The sequence below is a fragment of the Centrocercus urophasianus genome, unplaced genomic scaffold (genome assembly GCF_019232065.1).
Source record: "Centrocercus urophasianus isolate 14NV4802_14NV808 unplaced genomic scaffold, USGS_Curo_1.0 seq_25, whole genome shotgun sequence".
NCBI classification, from domain to species: domain Eukaryota; kingdom Metazoa; phylum Chordata; class Aves; order Galliformes; family Phasianidae; genus Centrocercus; species Centrocercus urophasianus.
This window is the reverse complement of record NW_024884811.1, coordinates 16,176,926-16,194,475: the sequence shown is the minus strand read 5'-3', so window position 1 is coordinate 16,194,475 and position 17,550 is coordinate 16,176,926. Positions and strand designations below refer to the sequence as shown.

Sequence of the window (17,550 nt, the reverse complement as noted above, 5' to 3'; positions counted from 1 at the left end):
ACAGGTCAATTGAGGTGCCAAAATTGAAGTGGCTCAAATAGATTTGGACTGGCAAAACAGGGTGAATTATTTCTAGCTCAGTGGGCCCATGAAACCTTGGGCCATCAAGGAAGAGATGCAGCATATAAGTGGACTAGAGACTGAGGGGTGGACTTAACTATGGACACTATTGCACAGGTTATCCATGACAGTGACACATGCGCCACAATTAAACAAGCCAAGAAGATGAAACCTCTCTGGGGGGAAGTGCAATGGCAAAAGTATAAATATGGGGAGGTGTGGCAGGTTGATAATATCAAAATGTTTATATTTTGTATTTCACATACCAAATCGTAATGTTTGTGGGAGGAAGTATCTTGCCTCTTAAATGTGAATGTACTTTCCACCTAAATAATAGCATTAATGTCTATGAAATAAAACAGTAGGTTCCTACTCACAAGATAATTTTAAGGCAAGAACAGAGTGAATGAGGGTGGTAAGACCAGGAACCATGTATGGGTCAGGAAACAACGACAAAGCCAGGACAGAAGCAAACTAAGAAACGAGGAGGAACTCGATTGAGATAAAGATGAATTAATTTAATAGAAACGGTACAGGAATGTGAGATAATACAATATAAAAGGGACTGAAGGTGAAAATCAAACAAGTGTGAGAGAGAGGAGTGTCTTCTAACCATGTTGCTATTTGGAGGTACAGCTAGAAGAAGGCAGCTGTGGTTGTGTCACTTCCTTCCCTCCTGGTTATCACATGGCAATGAACAGAGTTCCCAAGAACTGCAGTTTCTTGGTATCTATCACTTATTCCACATCATTACAGCATGCCCAAACTGTATAACTGTATAACAGATAAATGCATATACATACAGATAATAAAAATAAATTAAAATATACATATAATGCTAGGTGTTCATGCAGGCTGGAGGAAGAACGCCATGAGAGCAGCCCTGTGGAGAAGGATTTGTGGGCCCTGGTGGATGAGAAGCTGGATGCAGTGTGTCTGCAGCCTGGAAAGCTGTGTTCTGGGCTGCATTAAAAAAGGAGAGGCCAGCAGGGAGAGGGAGGTGATTGTCCCCCTCTACTCGGCTCTTGTGAGGCCCCATCTGGAGGACTGCGTCCAGGCCTGGGGTCCCTAGTGCAGGAAAGACATGGAGCTCTTAGAGTTGGTCCAGAGGAGGATCACTAAGATGATGAGAGGGCTGAAGCACCTCTCCTATGAGGAAAGGTTGAGGAAACTGGGCTTGTTTAGCTTAGAGAAGAGAAGGCTCCAGGGAGACCTCAGTGTGGCCTTCCAGTACTTGAAGGGAGCGTATAAACAGGAGGGGCAATGGCTTTTTACAAGGGTGGATAATGGTAGGTCAAGGGAGGATGGTTTAGGTTAGATATTAGGAGGAAGTTTTTCACACAGAGGGTGGTGAGACACTGGAACAGGCTACCCAAGGAGGCTGTGGATGCCCCATTCCTGAAGGCATTCTGAATCCTGAAGGCACAGCTGGTTGCAGCTCTGGGCAGCCTGATCTGATGATTGGCAACCCTGCACATAGCAGGGGGGTTGAAACTCAATGATCACTGTAGTTCTTTTCAACACAGGCCATTCTATGATTCTATGATTCTATGATTCTATGATTCTATGATTCTATGATTCTATGATTCTATGATATACATATATGCATGTATGTATACTATGGACTGTTCTCTCCCAGCATCTAGTCCCTTTCAGGTACACACTGAATATCCCCATTTTCCTGCATTACCCATCAAATAAATCCAAGTGCCAGTGAAAAAGCAATCCTACGGATAGGCTTGCCTTGGCCTGAGGCCACGATAACCCAACCATTTTCCAAAATACATTCTTCATATGTACTGCAGAAACTTTTCCTTTTGTAAAAAGTTCCTCCCTCCTTCTCTCTACATTGTGGTACTCTCTTTGAGCAGGGCAGCAAAATCTGAATAGCTGGTACTAACTACGGAAAGAGAGATGTGTTGTGATAATCCTCCCTCAGTGGGGCAGCAAAACCAAAATAGCTGTGCGAACTTGTGTGTAGCTGATACTACATGGGGCTTAAATGGGTTGAAAGTCCCTCCTTCCACATTGTGCTACTCTCTCTTGAGCACGACAGTAAAATCTGAATAGGTGGATGAGTTTGTGAGTAGCTGGTAGTAAACATGGAAAGTGGGATGAACAATCCAAACAGACCAAAGTATATCCTGAAAATACTGAAGGACTTTGACTTTCGTCCCACTCTGCTGGGGCTCAAATGGATAAGACATAACTGGCAGAACACACAGACAATATTTGACTGTGTGTCTTAGGGCAGAAAAGAAATATTGCCAAAGAAAAGGCAAAGCATTGGTGTGCATGGTACTTGGGAGCAGTGCTGGTCATGGCTCAGGAATTCTATGAGCAACAATAATCCTCAGAAGCCAGCATTATCTTCTTGTTGCAGGGGATAATAGGAAAATTGTAAGAGCAGTTGGCTGAGAAGCAGCAGCAGTCTCAGCAACTATGAGAAGCACAGATGGAGTGCTTAGGAAGAAAAGACGTGGGCCTTCCCTGCAGCCCTATTCCGGCACTGAATTAGCACAGGCTAAGGATAGAGCCGTTAGAATTGATCCCCCTAGGCCTATGAGACCTCTAATTAAAGTGGAATACAACTATGATGAGGAGGATAGGAGAGGTCATTTGATTGTTAAAACCAAAGAAATCCTGTATTCAGCCCAAGAGTTGGCTAAATTGCAGGACAAACATAGTAGGAATTCTGAGGCAGTGGAGACAGAATATGTGTGGAGAGTTTTCTTATTGAGAGAGGATGGCATACTTTTAAGTGAGAAAGAAGCATAAAGTTACAGGGACCTAGCATTTTCCTTACCACTGGAAACAACTGAGCCCCATGGTACCTGACCTAGAAGGCAGCTTATTTGGCAAGAGGTCTTAACCCCTTTGGAAGGAGTTGACCCAGTTACAATTCCAGGGGATCTTGACCAACTAATTGAGAGTATTCAGAAAGCAGACTGTTTACATTTAATGCACAAATGAACCTTAGTGTCAAATCAGAAATCCCCAGTGACAATGCTGGTTGACTCAGAGTGAATGAACCCCTTGATTCGGGGTTCCCCAGATTCAGGGTCCTCATGACATGCTGAAATTAGAGGGTACAGAGTTACAACATCAAATCTGTAAACTGTTCCAAGAACAGCAGACTCAGTAGCAGAGACCCTGGCCAAAGCTGAACCAGGGCAGGGCACTGATTGGGTCCCCTTCTTGGAGCAAAATGCTTGGGAGATAAATTGAGCCCCAGTGTGGCAGAAAGAGAAGTGGAAGGATATCCTGGACGTTGCAAAGGTTAAGGAATTTGAGGTAGGCTGGGTGGCAGCCCAAGATACAGGGTCAGATCCTGTGCATAGGTGAAACAATGAGGTGGATGAATTAACGAGGATCCCTTTTAATGAATATGCTAATTTTCTCTTTTCCCCCAACCCTGAAAATGAGTAATGAGTGGGTAAATTTACTCAAGTGGCTACATGTAAAAAGAGGCATTCAGGAGCATTGAATCTATAGAAGAATGCCCTAAGTTGAGGATGTCTGAGGGTCTCTGTTACCAGAGTTGAATGGTGATTTCTGTATGTGACAGCTGTCATCTCTGACTCAGAGAACATCCTCTGAAGTACTCATTCCTTCACAGTAGGGAAAATAAGGAGTTGTGGGAGGTCTGGATGGTTGACAATGAAGTGCCATTTAGGAAGCCTATCAGGAAACAGTACTCCATGGTGTGAGTAGAAGTAGCTTCTGGACTCATTTGTGTGGAGACAGTATCCCAAGTAACTGCAGAAAATATATGAAGGGGTTGAAGGAATGATTTATCCACCTCCCTAAGACAATCACTATACAACCTGGGACTTCACTGTTCAAATGATGCAAGAATGGGCTAAGCAGGAGGAGATATGGTGGATATTCCATACACCTTATAATTCCCAAGCCAATGGACAGCTGAAAGGACAAGTGGCTTATTAAATTGGTTTCTTGAACCACAAGAATCAGGGCGGACTGATCAGCTACCAGATGCAGGAAATTACTAGTAGGGGATGAATGCAGCTGAATGCGTTCTGTTCTAGCCCACTAAGCTACATACTAAAGGCTAGGTAAAAATACAATATGCATCTGAGCAGCAGTGCTCATGGACAAACCTATAAAGGGAAAGGTCATGCTGAACCTTGAAGCTCTCATAAAATGACACAAAGATGTAACAGGGAAGGAACATAAAATATTTCTAAAATTGATGTTTCCCGTCACTAACCTTGCTACTTCTTTCCAAGGAAAAAGAGTTTGTTTCTCTCTATTTTTACAAAACGATGAGGACATACATCAGCAGAGAATTTTTGTACAAAGAACGAAGATGACTCACACACCCAATAAGAATATTATTCTTATTGGGATTAACCCAAAATGGGGAAACTTTTAGTTAGATGAATCATCCTAGCCTCAAGGAGAACATACAGGCATGGGTAGCTTGCAAAGCAGCTAACACTACTGCCTTTTGTAAGGCAGGAGGACAATCTATTTCAGAAATTTTAACCACATGCATAATAGGTACTTCAACCTCCCCTCAATTAATCCAGAACTACTCCCTTTTTGAACACTTTTAGTTTAATATCACCTATGGCATGATGCCCATCTGGAGCAGCATGACAACACAGATAGCTCCAGCAGCATTTGCCTTTACACTGGCAAATGTTACTTCAACAGAAGAATGTTTTCAAGTGGTAAACTGCATCACATCACAGCATAACCTCATTAACACTGATATGCAGTGTAACCATAAGCGCAATATCTCCTTTAATCACATCCATATCATTCTTCCTCGGGGATAGTTCTTCCTTTGTGGATGGGTAGCATAATCATATGTACCTTCTACTCCACTGGTGGCCCTTGCTCACTGGGAAGAATAACAGTAGCTCTTCCCCTCTACGACCATACCAAATGCCATGCCAGACAAACACCCTATATTAGGGAGTGACTGTAATGGCAAAGCTAATCTCTTGACACACATGAAAGCAGCAGCACTTGCATCCTCAGTAGTAGGTGTACCTGCAGTGACTGTCCTTAACTACAAACAGATCAGTAATCTGGCCTGCATGCTTGTCATTAATATTACTTCACAAGCTATCACTACTATGGCCCAAGAATTACGACCTATCTGCACAGCTGTACTGTAGAACTGCACTGTGAGTGATTATTTGCTGTAATGCCACAATCACAGATGCAAGGATTTTGAGGGGATGCAATGTTTCTGACAACTCTCAGTGATTAAAGGGGAAAATTAAGGACTTTAAATCACTGATGAATGTACTCAAGCAAGATGATGATGATAGTTGGCTCGCCAACTTCCTCCAGACTTCGGGACTGATAGAATAGGAAGACTAGTTGACATGAATTGGTATAACACTGGTGGGTGGACTTATCTATCTAATACTAGGCAATGGCCTAGTGAAGTCTGTGATAAACAGGCTTGTCCATTCTTTTTCTGTTCTTTCTGCACAATGGACAAGGTAAGAGTAACTGATGTCATCTATCTGGACTTTGGTAAGGCCTCTGACATAGTACCCCAAAACATCCTTCTCTCCAAATTGGAAAAATATGGATGGGTGGACAGTTTGATCAATGAAGAACTGGTTGCAGGATCGGGTCTGGAGAGTGGCGTTTAATGACTCAATGTCTGGATGAAGACCAGTGATGAGTGATGTACCCCAGAGATTGGTGCCAGGCTTGATACCATTTAATATCTTCATCGGTGACATCAATGGTGGGGTTGAGTGCACCCTCAGCAAATTTGCTGATGACACCAAGCTGTGGAGTGCGATCAACACACCAAGGGACGGAATGCCATCCAGAGGGACCTAGATAGGCTTGAGCAGTGGGCCCAGGTGAACCTCAGGAGTTTCAACAAATCCAAGTGCAAGATCTTGCACCTAGGTCGAGGCAATTCCCATTACCAATACAAGCTGGGGGACGAAAGGATTGAGCGCAGCCCTCCTGAAAAAGACCTGGGGGTTCTGGTGGATGGGAAGCTGGACATGAGCCAGCAGTGTGCCCTTGCTGCCCAGAAAGCCAAATGTATCCTGGGCTGCATCAAAAGAAATGGTCAGGAGGGCCAAGTGAGGTGATCTTGTCCCTCTACTCTGTGCCTCACCTGGCCTCACCTGGAGTACCATGTTCAGATATGGAGTCCTCGGTGCAGAAAAGACATAGGCCTCTTGGAGAGTGTCCAGAGAAGGGCCAGAAAATGATCCACAAAAATGAAACATTTCTCCTTTGAATATTTGGAGAAGGCTCAGAGGTGATCTGATAATGGCCTTGAATCTAAAGGGGAGCTACAAGAAAGAAGGGGACGGACTATTTAGCAGGGTCTGTGGAGATAGAACAAGGGGAAATAGTTTCAAGCTCAAAGAGGGTAGATTTAGGTTAGATATATGTCTTATACAGTGAGGATGGTGTGGCACTGGAACAGGTTGCCTAGTGATGTGGTTGCTGCCCGATCCATGGAAACTTTCAAGGTGAGCCAAATAAGACCCTGGGCAATCTGATCTAGCTGTGGACGTCCCTGTTCACTGCAAAGGAGTTGGACCAGAGATCCCTTCCAACTCTATGTCATGACTGTATTACTCTATGTACACTATGTATGCATCATCACTGTGGATGACCCCAGCCCAGTCAACACTGGCCTGATAACAGAGTCTCAACCGCTGGGTGGAATGTGGGAATAAAATGACATGTTTCCTTCTGTCCCAGACTCTATTACAACAATATACAGAACCATAACATTGTGAATTCTTGCTGAAAACCTCAGAACAAAAGCTGTGCTGTAATACTCCTGTGAAAGTTACAAACAAACACATGTTGTGCTAAAGTGCAGTGAAGAAGTTAGGAGTTAAGTCATCATCCTTAAGGTAGTCTTAGGTCCATCCCCCAACCATGACCACCATGCAAAAGGAGAAAAGTGTGGCCAGTATAGCATTCTCACAGTGTACGCTACCAGACACTGCCTGGCAACAGTTTCTGACCTAATTGGAAGGGACAGTCCAATGGCATAAAAGGTATTGCCAACCCCACATGCCCCACCACATTTTTAGCCACCCTAGCAGAAGAATAAGGATGGACCTGTAGACATCATGACGTTGGCAGTGGTGGCTCTTCTTTCCTTCCCTTGTTTTCCCTTCCCTTCCCTGTTTCTCAGGTAGTCATAAATCTGATCTTCACTTACAGTGGGACAGATGTTGTCTCCTAAGCCCCACATTCCAACTCATCCACAATCCACTGAGTGAAGAGGAGTCAGTGATGACTGAGGCAAAGCAATTGTTGAGTATTTTAGCTGTCTTCTTATCCTTATTACCAGCCTGCCTGTATTTTTCATTAGAAAGGGTACACCTTCTTATACTTTCCTCTTATAGTAAACGGACCCTTCTTGCTCTTCACACTCTTTGCAAAGTCTTGTTGGTCCTTGGCCTTCCCGATTCCATCCATACACAACCTTGCAGCATGCTTATGCATCCCACGGTACCTGTCCCAGCTTCCACTACCTGTGCATTTTCTTCTTGCTTACCAGTTTGACCAACAGGTCCCAGTTTAGCCATGTTGGTCTCTTGCTTTCTTTTCCTGACTTCCTACATCTGAAGCTGTAGGAAAGCTCCTGTGCACTAAGAAGAGCCTCCTTAAAGATCTGCCATATCCAATCCTTGTCCTTGAGGACAGTTTCCCAGGTGGTTTTGTTGACTAACTCCCTGAAGAGCTGGAATTATGCTTTCCTAAAATTTAGAATCTTTTAGATTGACTCTTTGTCCTTTGTACCTCAAGGAGTGTGAACTCCAATATTTCATGGTGACTATAGCCCAGGCTGCCTCCAATCCTGATGTCACCAATCAGTTCATTTGCATTGGTGAGCAACAGGTCCAGTATTGCACCCCCCTCTCCCCCCCGACAGAGCTACTTTGTGGTTCAAGCAGTTATCCTTGACGCACTCCAGAAGACTCTTGGTTTGCCTACAGCTCACAGTGCTATTTTACTAGCAGATGTCAGAGTGGCTGAACTCCCAAGCACAAGAGCCTGTGATGGCAGTAACTCCTGGAGATGAAGGAAGAAAGCTTCATAAAGCTCTGCTTGATCAGGTGATCTGTTGTAGACATCAACCACAAGGCTCTCTTTGTTGCTCTCTCTCATCCATAAACTTTTGACTTGCTCATGACCATTGTTCAGAAACATCTCACCACACTTTGTTCCCTTCTTGATGTAGAGAGCAATACCTCTCCCCCTCCTTCCTTGCCTGTCCCTTCTATGTGGCCATCGATAGCCACATTTGAGTCGTGGGAGTCATCCCTCCAGGTTTCAGTGAAGGCAACTTCATCATGGTTTTCAGGTAGCACAGTGGATCCAGCTCCTCCTATTTTTTTCCCAAGCTGTGTCTGTTCGTGTAAAAACACTTCAGCTGGGAAGCTGGCCTTATTGCCTTCTTGGAGGATAACTTCTTAATGCCTTGTATTTTCCTTGAGTTTCCCCGTTGCCTTCTTTTTCCTCAGTGGTCCCTGGCTGATTGTCATAAGATTTAAGTGTGCTCAGTGTTGTCAGTATAGCTAAGGGCAGAATATTGAGGGCCCCCACTAACACCCTGCCTCTCTAGCCTGACTATGCTGTCCCACACCTTACCATGTGCAGTCTCACTATTACCCACCCATGTTTTTACAATCTAGTCTAAAGCCCTGCTAACTTTTTGCCATGGAGCCTTTTCCCTCTATGAGAGAGGTGAAAGCTGTCTAGTGACTGCAAGCCCAGTGCCATGTAGGCCATCACATTATTAAAAAAAAAACCACCAAAATTATAGCATTGATATCAGTCATGAAACCGATGTTTATAGATCAGATCCCTCTGTTTCTTACAGTATCCTTACCCCTAAGGGTAGCAGAGAAGAAACTTGTATTCTTGATTCCTTCAGCATACCCAGATCAAATGGATCTGAAGTCCATTTTGATAGCTCTTGAACTATATGTAATAATATTCTATTAATAATCTTCCACATGGAAAAGCAGTAATGGTTACAGACCTGTTTGCTATACAAGGCCTGGAAGTTTTCTGGTGATGTCCTTTATCCAAGCACCAAGGAGACAGCAAACTACTCTGAGAGTCTGCCTAGCATAATGGGAGTTGAGTTCCCAGCAGGGAGAAATCCCCTGTATCTAACACCCCCCTCTTCTTGTACGTATCCACACTCTATGTATCCAGAGTAACACACTTTTGTTCCACTAGAACTTAGTCAACTACCCTGCCAAGGGCAGAGTTGCCAATCAGTTGGCCAGGACCACTCAACCTGATCTTTGTTCAAGGTTCAGCTGGGTCAGAATTGTTTTCTTCAGAGTGTCTGGTACAATGTTGTTTTGGTTCTAAGAGAAAAACAATGCTGATAACATACAGATGTTTATAGTTATCGCTAAGCAGTATTATGCAGAGCCAAGGCTGTTCCAGTTTCTCTGCTTATACTAACAAAGGGCTTGGAGGGGACAGAATCAGGATAGCTGACTTAAACCGGCCAAAGTAGTATTCCATACCATTTGACATCACGCAGGGGAGTTTAGAAAGGGACAGGAGTCCATCTCTCTCATTTCTGTCATTTGGGGGGCTAGCTGGGCATCAGACAGTGAGAGGTGAGCAATTCTTGTGCATCACTTGTTACATACATTCACATACATACACACGTACAGTCGTAACTATTATCATTTTCATTTCCTCCGTCTTGGTAAACAGTTTTATTTCAATCCACGAGTTCTATTTTGTTGTTTGTTTTTTTTCTTCTCCCCCCATCCCACTGGGAAGTGGGGGAAGTGACCAAATAACTCTGTTGTGCTTAGCCACCTGCTGGGTTAAAACACAAAATGCCTCCTGAGATAGGGCATCCACAACTTTTCTGGGCAACCTGTTTCAGTGCTTCAGAACCCTCTGAGTTAAAAATTTCCTCTGTATGGCCTAAATTTTCTCTTTTTAGTTTAAGCCCCTTCACCCTAGTTCTACCTCTATAGCACCATACAAAAAGTTGATGAACCTCAGTTTTTCTCTAGAGAGAAAAGTCCCCCACCCTAATGCAGTGAAAGAGAGAACCAACACTTAATGTAAACGTGTATTATTTTTTAGTTCGTGATCATAAAGTTATTGGAAACAAGAAAAGTCTTAAAACATCAGGTCAGCCTGCAACTCAACTGCTCAATTTTATTTTTTAAGAATGACAGAACTACTGTACTACTGAAAGTGAAAAGTACAGAATGCAGATCCAAACACACAAGACAATGAACTTCACAAAACACAGCATAACAATTTGTTCACATAAAGCTTGGTTAAAGTGCGGAACACCTTAGCACAGATCACTGCCAATGTTAAATATTTTCGTAGGTTCAAAAACAGTCTGCATGTAATTAATTGCACAAGCGTATGTGGGTGCAGAAAATCATTCAGCCACAATCAGCGGTGGCTTGAAGAATGTTCAGGAAGAAGTAACTACAGGTCTCAGTCTATACTTTTCCCTAATCTTTTTCCCAGAATTTGTTATTGATCAATGTCAGAGACAGAAGACTGGACTAGGCAGACATCTGGTCTGAATTAGCTGTTGCCTTGTGGTAACAGAGAAAACAAGGGTAAGGAGTCCACACAAGGTTCCAAAGTCACAACTTTTAAATGTCAGTATGGGAACTGAACTGGGAGATTTAACAAGCAAACAGTTGTGGAAATATGCAGTGAGCATAAACCTCAACGTTGTGGAAATTTCTAATGTTTGCTCTAGAATTTCATCCTCATTTTTTCTCAGTAGAGACACTTACGAGGATCCAGAGGAGATAGAAGGAAAGCAGGACAAATACATTTGAAACTAATTTTCAGGGAGAATATCATCATCTGATAATACTAGAGGGAATAAATAATGTGCAAAGTAAAATAATCAGAATAGAGAAGGAAAAGTGGGAAAAAATGTAATGTCAAGGAAACAAGAAAAAAACAAAGTTATCAAATTCTAATGTGTTTATAAATCATTTATATACCAGTCTAGTAATGAAAAAAAAATTGTTACAAAGAAAGGGAACTCCTGAACACAAATTATCTAATTACATTGTCTTAATTTAATACTTCTACTGTCGTGCTGATCTTCAGTCGAAGAGCAATTTAAGAATTCCAAGCATTTCTCTATCTGCCTTTTCTTAACCTTCATCATATTAAGATGATATTATTCCTTCTAACTTCCTCTTTAGTTTAAAATCTTGAAACTTTACAACTTTTTCAGTTGTGATTAAAAACCATGTTTTTAACAACAAATTCAAAAACAGAATCCTTATCTTCTTATTTTTTATACATGCTACTACCACATCCATGTGTCTAAAAATTAATATTGACAATAGCCGCAGTTTTTAACAAAAAAAAAAATCTATAATATCATCTTCATGCACAAAGTTTCTTTCAGGAGGCCAAAAGGAAAAAAAAGTAGCACATTGTCCCTGGCACTTAATTTCTCTCCATATTCAGTGGATTGCTATTTGAGGTCTTCCCTTCCCTTTCACCATTACAGATACAACCTACAAGCAATCCCCTTCTCTCTTAAAGCAAATTCACAGGAGAATGCATTAAGTTTGACGTAAATAATGACTTTTTGTTGAAAAATTCAGATGCATTTTATAGCCCAGCATCAGTGTTTAAAGGCTACACTAACCAATGCACAGTGTCCTACAGAAAATTACCTTGGAACTTGCAGGACAGTCCCATTGGTGTTCTTCGCAGAGATGTAAGCAATTAAGAGATCACAAAATGAGTAACTATCTTATGAAAAAATTTCAGTGTTTTTAGAAAAGGCAGAATTAGGGAAAAAGTTACCTTACTTGTTGTCTGCAAGTATTTTCCTTCAAACAATCTATGGATTCAGCTTTCACAGTGCAGAACACAAACATCTTTCCAAGTTCTTAAAAGCAGGGGAAGAAATGAAATAAAATTGATTACTACATCATTCCATCACTACTCTGAATTCTGTAAGACAGATACATTAATCTGTTTAAGGCTAAGACAGACATAGATGAAAGAGCAAATCACTACTGAATTTAAGTATAAAAAAGATTCCCTTTTTCCTTTTTTTTTTTTTTTCCAGATCTGAGATTTTATGAATATCCAGCAGAAAAAAAAAAATGCTATATTAGAAATCCATTGATTATGATAAAGGATATGAAAAAAAATCCGTAAAACTTCCTGGAGATACATTAAGAACTAGCTTTTCAAGGTCAGAGGTTATATGGAAAGAAATGCTGAACTTAATACAAGTGACTATTCTCAGCAAACATTTAACTATATTTAAAATATATACATTGATTCTTGGAGGTGAGGAAAGAATTCCATGATCAAGCTAAACCGGATTTATTCTTTGTCCTCTGATGTACCAGAAACATACTCACATGGCAGATACTCAAAACTGCAAGTGTGATTAAAAAAGGGGAGAAAGGGGAAAAAGGGGAGAAAGGGGGAGAAAAGGGGAGAAAAGGGGAGGTTTCTATTTCTCTTTAAGTGTAGGTAGTTTTTAATTTAGCATATACAGAAAACTTTGTATCTTCAAAAGGATATTCACTTCAAAAGAACCTCGCTCTCCTGAAGTTTCTGTTAGTTGATTCATTCACCTGTGGCTAATTCCACGGTGACCTTTTCAAGACAAGAACAACTGCCGAGTTACACATTTACTTTGAGACAACTCAATAACTTGCTTTGATTCAAAGCACACCCTCCATAAAAAGCACAGAGATTTGCTCAGATTACTTCTGGACGTACAAAATCCACGATATCCTGACTTACGTCAGCCGTTAATCAATGTCACTTCTGAAAATGCTTTGTTTAGATCCCCTTCTTCCTGCCTTTTCTAGATTAAACAACCCTTTAGGATTCTGCGTTGTGCTGAAAGGCAACTGGAAACTCAAACACACCAACTTCAGATCTTTTACGGAAAAACAGAATTTAAAACTTCTATAGGGAAGGATGCAGACCTCCAGATCCGTAGATCTTCACTTTTCTAACGTGCTTTTCAAACCTGGGAGCCACGCGGAGAATTTCAGTGTGACACTAAGAGTGAGATGAGCGAGCGAGGCAGCGCAAAAGCCGTGCGCACGAAGCTCACAGCAAACCAACCCCAATCCTCCAGCGGGCCCCGCTCACAGCAGACGTGCAGCTGTGTTGGCACAGGAACGCCTGGGACGCCTTACACAAGAACTGCTGCAGAGCAGCCCGGTCAATGCGTAGCCCTCGCTCGCACTTGCAGAGTTTTTTCAGGTTTTGCATTCCCTCCCCGCCCCTTCGTGTTGTGTTTTCGCAGTAGTTTGTTTGCCGTTGTGCGATCTGATGTGTGAAAATGATTCCAGATCAATTTCCTTCTCCTAGCAGAGCGGTTTTTCAGCCTAAGAGTCCCCTGCTCTGAAATCTACGAGCCGGCACAATAGGAAACTCTGCCACGAGAGGCAGACGGCTGGGTGGATCGGGGAAGTGGTTCCCACAACACCTAATAAAGAGCAGAGGGACGCGCAGCCGGAGGAGGTGGTGGGTGTAACGACGGCGGCCCGGCAGCACCGCCAGCCGAGGCTAACAGAGGGAGGAGGGAGCGGCAGGAGATCCCCCAGCGGGGTGACAGCCACCCGTAGCGAGGACCACCCCCCCCCGCCACGAGGCTCCCAGCCACGAGGCTGCCCCCGCCTCAGCCCGCGCCCGCCCCGCGCTCAGCGCTTCACGACCGTGCCCCACAGGGGGTCGGGCCGAATATCAGCCCGGCGCTTGCCTCCCGGGCAGCGGCAGCGGAAGCGGGCAAGCGCCCCTCTTCGCGGCGCGCTCACCTTCCTTCTCGTCTCCCCGCCCCGGCCACACCCGCGACCCCGCCCCACCTGCGGCGCATGCGCGGCCCACCCGCAGGGGCGCGCGCCCTCGGAGTTTAGCCGCGGCACCGCCCCTCTCCTTTGCGCGTGCGCTCTGGCGCCGTTGCCGTGGTAACGGGACGCGGTGCCAGGAGCCAGGGAGGGCCGAGCGCCGGTGGCCGTCATGTCCGAGATATTGTGCGAGTGGCTGAACGAGGAGGTGAAGCTCTCCCGGAGCGTGGGTGAGTGGCAGCCCCGCTGCCTCGGGAGGGGGCAGGGGCTTGCGGGGCCGCAGGGCTGGCTGTCAGTGCCGGGCATCCCGCGAGGCTGCCAGTCAAGTGAGTAGGTGAAGCTCACGTTGCAAAGTTACTACTCTGAAAGCAGATTTACTTGTAGCTTACAAACTACTTACTGATACACTCATGTCACAAAAAATAGTAATGACAATTAATGTCCAAATTCCTTTAATGGTCGTATTTTTTGTGGAAAAAAACCTCACAACCCAGTTCCAAGATCAATTTCAGAAGAATTTTCTACCGGCTACCTCCTTGGAGAACTTCTGCACAAATACGGTCTTCAGGATGACTTTAATCAGTTTTCACAGAGCAGGTTGGTACTTGTGGATAACATGTTTCTTACAGAAATTAGGCAAAAATATTTATTTATTCTTCAGAAATATGTCTGGTTTTTTGTGATTGAAGTGCAGGACTCAGCACTCAGTCTTATTGAAGCTCATACAGGTGGCCTCAGCCCATCACTCAGCCTATCTAGCCTACCCTCTGGCAGATCAGTACTTCCTCCCATCTTGGTGTCATCTGCAAAATTTCTGAGGGTGCACTCAATCCCCTCTTCCAGATCGTCAGTAAAGATATTAAACAGGGCTGGCCATAGTACTGACCCCTGGGGAACACTGTGATCAGTCACCTGCTGGGTTAAGTTCTACTCACCAAGAAACAAGGCGAGATGTATTATGGGGACAGTAATGAACTCCGGGTCTATTTCCTGCAGGGATATGGTAAACTCTGTGTTACCAGAAGATCTTTAAATTAAAATTCAAAATTTTTGTAGAATTATGCTATAATTCATCCCTCTGTACTCAGCACTGATGAGGCCACAACTCAAGTATTGTGTTCAGTTTTGGGTCCTTCTCTGCAAGAAAGACATTGAGGCCCTGGAGTGTTTCCAGAGAAGGGCAACAAAACTGGTGAGGGGTCTGGAGCACAAGTCTTATGAGGAGTGGCTTGTAAGGGGGGGTACTAGGATTGTTCAGTCTGGAGAAGAGGAGGCTCAGGGGAGACCTCATTGCACTCTATAACTTCCTAAGGGAAGATTGTGATTAGGAGGGGTTTGGCCTCTTCTCCCAGGCAACTAACAGGACCCGAGGAAATGGCCACAAGTTGGGACCTGGGTGTCCTGGTGGACAACAGGTTGGCCATGAGCCAGCAGTGTGCCCTTGTGGCCAAGAGGGCCAATGATATCCTGGGATGCATTAAAAAGAGCATGGCCAGCAGGTCGAGGGAGGTGATCCTCCCCCTCTACTCTGCCCTGGTAAGGCCTCATCTGGAGTACTGCGTCCAGTGCTGGGCTCCCCAGTACAAAAAAGACAGGGATCTCTTGGAAAGAGTCCAGCGGAGGGCCACAAAGATGGTGAAGGGCCTGGAGCATCTCTGCTATGAAGAAAGGCTGAGTGAACTGGGTCTGTTCAGCCTTGAGAAAAGAAGACTGAGAGGGGACCTGATCCAGGTCTATAAATATCTGAGGTGTGGGGGGCAGAATGGCGAGGCCGGACTCTTTTCAGTGGTGAGTGGAGACAGGACAAGGGGAAACGGCCGGAAACTGCAGCATAGGAAGTTCTGCACCAATGTGCGCAAGAACTTCTTTGCAGTGAGGTGACGGAGCACTGGAACAGGCTGCCCAGGGAGGTGGTGGAGTCTCCTTCTCTGGAGATGTTCCAGACCTGCCTGGATGCCTACCTGTGCGACCTGCTGTAGGGAACCTGCTTTGGCAGGGGGGTTGGACTCGATGATCTCTGGAGGTCCCTTCCAACCCCTACAATTCTGTGATTCCGTGATTCTGTGAAGTTGTACCAGAGGAGGTTTAGATTAGATATAAGGAAGAACTTTTTCTCTCAGAGAGTGGTCAGGCACTGCAATGGCTGCCCAGGGAGGTGGTAGAGTGGCCATCCCTGGCAGTGTTCAAGAGGCATCTGGATGAGGAGCTACAAGATATGATTTAGTTTGTGGTAGCATGGTAATGGGAGGATGGTTGGAGTAGGTGATCTTACAGGTCCTTTCCAACCTTGCAATTCTATGATTCTATGAATCTGTGAATCTATGAACTCTACTGGCCTTAAAAGATTATTGGTTCATGTAAAGGAATTATTGTGAAGTTATGGAACAGTATAGAAAGCATAATGTTCTGACTCAGCTAGTAGTTATTGATTTGTTGATTGAATTTGATAATTATGTAATTTGGTAATTATGAAATATTATTTAGTATTATTCTTCTTTTGGCCTGTATATCTTCTGATCCCAAGTGATTCCACAGGACAGTCTGCACAAGAGAAGCACTTATCTGCAATCCATTGTTTTGGTTTTAAATATAATTTTTTCTCATTGGAACCATAATCTTTATTTTTCAACACTATTCCAAGTCATTACGTTGCTGTGAGAGTTGTTAGATTGTATAGGCTTCATTTTTTTCTTTCTGTTTTTAATTTAATTTCATATATTTTAACTGCTTAGAGCTTATGTGGATTGGTCTTTCTTCTAATTATTTGTGGCTTTTTGTAGATGATATACTTTTAACTACAATTTGGAGTAAGATTTTGCTGTCATGTGCTTTCATTGTGTGCATACGTCAAGATTTACATAATGCAGTTTGTCTCCTATTTGTTTTCCAAGAGTTATGTCTAGCAGACCAACTTATTTGTAGGTACACATATAAAATATAAGTTGAAATGTGTATTATTTCACTCCAGGGAAGTCCACTGAGTTTTTTCCCCCCTCCTATCTTGATATGAGATAAATCTAATGACCATGCTTATTGAAATTAAAGGTATGTTTAAATTTTGATTTTTGGATTCTTTCTGCTTTTTAATCACATAGGGCTGCAAATGCAAAGCTTAACAATTTTTCTCTCCTGGAGCCCACACTTCACCTGCTTGGAGTACAGTTTAATGAGAATGTGGCCCATGACATCATGATAGGAAAGCATGGGGCTGCAACAAAGCTTTTATATGAATTGTACATTGCTTTAGAAAAAAAAAGAAAAACAAAGCTCACTGGAGTAGCTATGGAAGCAATAAGACCTGCAGTACCTGCAAGGCTCAAGTCTATTGGAAGTGTTTCATTTCGAGAGGTATTTAACTATGCCTATTTTGTATATATATATGCCACATCTACTAAGGTCTCTCAAGCATGTTGTGTGTTTCCCTGCCCACTTTTAAAAGCTCTCCTGTTCAAAATCCTTTGCCATATATAGAAATTGGGATTACCTGGTTCGTCTGTGATTCATGAGGATAATATGTGTTCTGCGTTCCTTTATTCTGGCTTATTCCATGTTACCTGCTCTGTTTCTTTTTCCAGCTTTAAAATATGAATAGCAGCAAAGACTAGTAGTGGTTCAGTGGCTTCTGTTATACTTATTTTATCAGTATGGA

At 43.5% G+C, this 17,550-nt stretch overlaps 2 protein-coding genes across 19 annotated transcripts in view; one reads left to right on the top strand and one right to left on the bottom strand.

The window, feature by feature from the left end:
* Positions 1-13,909, bottom strand: part of PRLR (prolactin receptor) — a 194,013-nt gene extending 180,104 nt beyond the window's left edge. For 15 of the 18 annotated variants that reach the window (XM_042825633.1, XM_042825641.1, XM_042825642.1 and 12 more), the window contains exon 1: positions 11,887-13,193. The gene's annotated coding sequence lies outside the window, so the exon portion shown is untranslated. Of the gene's footprint in view, positions 1-11,886; positions 13,194-13,871 lie in introns of those variants that run through there. The other 3 variants (XM_042825635.1, XM_042825637.1, XM_042825640.1) reach the window with 3 other exon arrangements.
* Positions 13,910-14,073: 164 nt separating this feature from the next.
* The window catches only part of SPEF2 (sperm flagellar 2), a 47,224-nt gene continuing 43,747 nt past the window's right edge, over positions 14,074-17,550 (top strand). The window contains 3 exon segments of the mRNA XM_042825864.1: positions 14,074-14,131; positions 14,396-14,498; positions 16,997-17,249. Of these exon segments, the coding sequence (XP_042681798.1) occupies positions 14,074-14,131; positions 14,396-14,498; positions 16,997-17,249 (414 nt within the window).